Source organism: Diaphorina citri, unplaced genomic scaffold (assembly GCF_000475195.1).
Source record: "Diaphorina citri unplaced genomic scaffold, Diaci psyllid genome assembly version 1.1 scaffold521, whole genome shotgun sequence".
Classification (NCBI taxonomy): Eukaryota; Metazoa; Arthropoda; class Insecta; order Hemiptera; family Psyllidae; genus Diaphorina; species Diaphorina citri.
In genome coordinates, this window is record NW_007377955.1 from 21,843 (window position 1) to 24,395 (window position 2,553).

At 39.1% G+C, this 2,553-nt stretch overlaps 1 protein-coding gene across 1 annotated transcript; it reads left to right on the plus strand.

Moving 5' to 3' along the window:
• The first annotated feature begins 1,299 nt into the window (after window positions 1–1,299).
• On the plus strand, window positions 1,300–2,318 carry LOC103509696 (striatin-3-like). The gene is made up of 2 exons (XM_026823991.1): window positions 1,300–1,450; window positions 2,090–2,318. The coding sequence occupies exons 1-2, from the start codon at window positions 1,367–1,369 to the stop codon at window positions 2,303–2,305; spliced, it is 300 nt and encodes a 99-aa protein (XP_026679792.1). The 5' UTR covers window positions 1,300–1,366; the 3' UTR covers window positions 2,306–2,318.
• Window positions 2,319–2,553: the final 235 nt, after the last annotated feature.

Below are 2,553 nucleotides of genomic sequence, written 5' to 3' on the forward strand. Positions count from 1 at the left end.
AAGATCGCAAGGTCAAACCTCAAACGAAAAGATCTAGGAAGTCAGGATCTAAGTACCTATATTGATTGCCGGGCAACTTATCTTTGGAGCGGAGGCTGAGTAGTTGGGCTGTGTATTTGAGAAAGATGATGGGTCTATAGTGGGATCTCTCCAGACAGTGCGTTATCTTGACCACGGACAGGGGCGGGTAGATGCCCAAGTTGTCGAGGAATTTGGCTGTCTGTGGTGAGTTGACTTCGAGGGCATCGGTCCGCAGATAGTTGTGCAGATTCTCCACATAGTGTTCCTGCTCGTTGCTTAACTCCTGATACCAGTTGGGCATCCTCGCTAGGAGCACAACGCTGTTCAACTCCCGAGATTTCGATTTGGCTCGACTTTTGTTGACTTTGAAATTTGGACTTGGATCTTTTGTTGTGGAATCCATTTTTGAAGAAGTTGGTACTTTTGAAGCTGTGGAATTTGGACCCTTCCTATTTCTGATTTCATTCATTTACCAGCGCCATCTACTACCTTTGTGATCAAATGTCTCGTTTAGTTGATAAAAGTGGAGGAACTTTAATTGATGAAAGTAGATAGTGGTTAACCCTACTGATGAATAATTCAGGTTTCTGTAAAGTTCTAATGATAGAGATCTGGCCATTACCCTTGGTACAAACGCAGGATAGTAGTCATAACCCTATAGTAAAATTTCCAATGACATTTGTTTTAGTTCTTTTTTTTTTTAAATCAATAAGTGCAGTTTGTCATAGATCGTAAGATTGTAAATTGTACTAAATAAACAATAAATAAATAAATAAAACATGATCACTGTCATCAACTCAACAACCACCGAAGCGAAAAAAACCGCGATTAAAAAATGATAAAAAAATCTGGTGTGAACATCACACGACTTTCCTTATCCTATTGAATGATGTTTATTTTTATGTTCTATAGTAACTTTTACAATATCTCTAACCGTTTAGTCAGTATAGCTAAGAACCGTCAAAAAACGGTCGAAAACCACCAAAAAGCAGTCAAAAGACCGCCAACCGCAGCAGCTATCTTGACCAAAAGTTTTGAGTTACATTCTTGTCTCATTTGTGGACTACATACCGAATTTCAAGTCTCTAGCTCATACCGTTCCCAAGATATTATTGAATTACACCGAAAACCGCTAAAAAGCGGTAAAATGCCGCCAAAAAAGCGGTAAAATGCCGTTATTTTGTACGAAATACATAAGACCTTGTTTAGACTGCGGGAGTAAAGGTACTTTTCAATCTCATTCTTTCAGTATAAACAGGGATACGAGTTTTCTATTCTAATCTTATGTTTGATTCCAGACGGCACTCCCACGTCCATAGACTTTGTCCGGGACGAGTCAACCAAGATGGTAACTGCCTTCGATAACTCGGCCTGTGTTCTGTTCGATCTGGAGACAGGAAAACCGGTTGTGAGGATAGACTCATCTCAGGTACTGCCAATAATCATAGTAGGTAATAATCTCTAGAATTTAGACAGATGTAGAAATGGCGGCATATTTTTACATTTTTATTATTATTATTATTATTTTTTAATGTCTGCGCCTTTGAGTGTGGGACTACTAGAGAAAAATGTAAGCGCTTAATGGTCAGGACCACGAGCTGAGTTCAAACTTGGAATTAGGCATTCTGGTTGGTTGATTTCTAACTTTTCAGCCGATCCGACTGCTCCAAGAGTTAAACTTAAACCGAGTATAAATTCTTAATGAAGTCCTGAATAAATCAGATTTTCTTAAAACGTCTTCGTTTATAGGCATTAGAGGTTGAGTAGTAAGGGATTGAGGTATAATTTTAAACCTTCATTGAAAAGTAAACATCATGCTGAAACTTTTCACTATTTTTTAACTACAGGTAAAGAATTTGCCCCCTTTTTAATACAATACAATAGAGTCTATTCAATCCCAAGTGATGTGGTCAAGATCGATCTGTATGGAGAGTTTTACTACAACTATACCTCTCACCTGATAATTGTAGAGGCTCCATCTCTTTTTCATAATCCCCATACAAAATTTCGGCTCATTTGACAAAATTTCGGCTCATTTGATAAAATTTCGCCCGCGTTTCAATTTCAGTTCGGCGTGAGCGGTGGAGGCGGTATCAACCGTGTGGTGTGTCACCCGACGCTACCTCTCACGATCACGGCGCACGATGATCGACACATCCGGTTCTTCGACAACGTGAGCGGAAAGCTGGTGCACTCGATGGTGGCGCATTTGGACGCAGTTACTAGTCTCGCCGTCGACCCTCAGGGTCTCTACATACTGTCTGGAAGTAAGTTATCCTCGTAGCCTCGTTTCTAGAATAGAATCGTACCAATAAATGGTATGTGTACTATGTGTGTATGTCTGTATGTGGCATGCCACGCAACGTGTACAATAAAATCTAGAATCTAGTACCCTTTTCCCGTTTTAGTTTTCAAAATTTACAATACCCTTTGGTACCATTTTATATTACCAATACGTATTTATTTGGTATTGATTTATTTTTCAGCGTACCAATAATCGTCAAGTATAATATAATAGAATTGAATGAAACA

What these genes read in the sequence shown, in the direction of transcription:
- LOC103509696 (XM_026823991.1), top strand. Translation starts at nt 1,367, where the DNA reads ATGGTAACTGCCTTCGATAACTCGGCCTGTGTTCTGTTCGATCTGGAG. An exon ending in TGAGGATAGACTCATCTCAG is followed by an intron (nt 1,451 to 2,089) that starts GTACTGCCAATA and finishes TTTCAATTTCAG; the next exon opens with TTCGGCGTGAGCGGTGGAGG.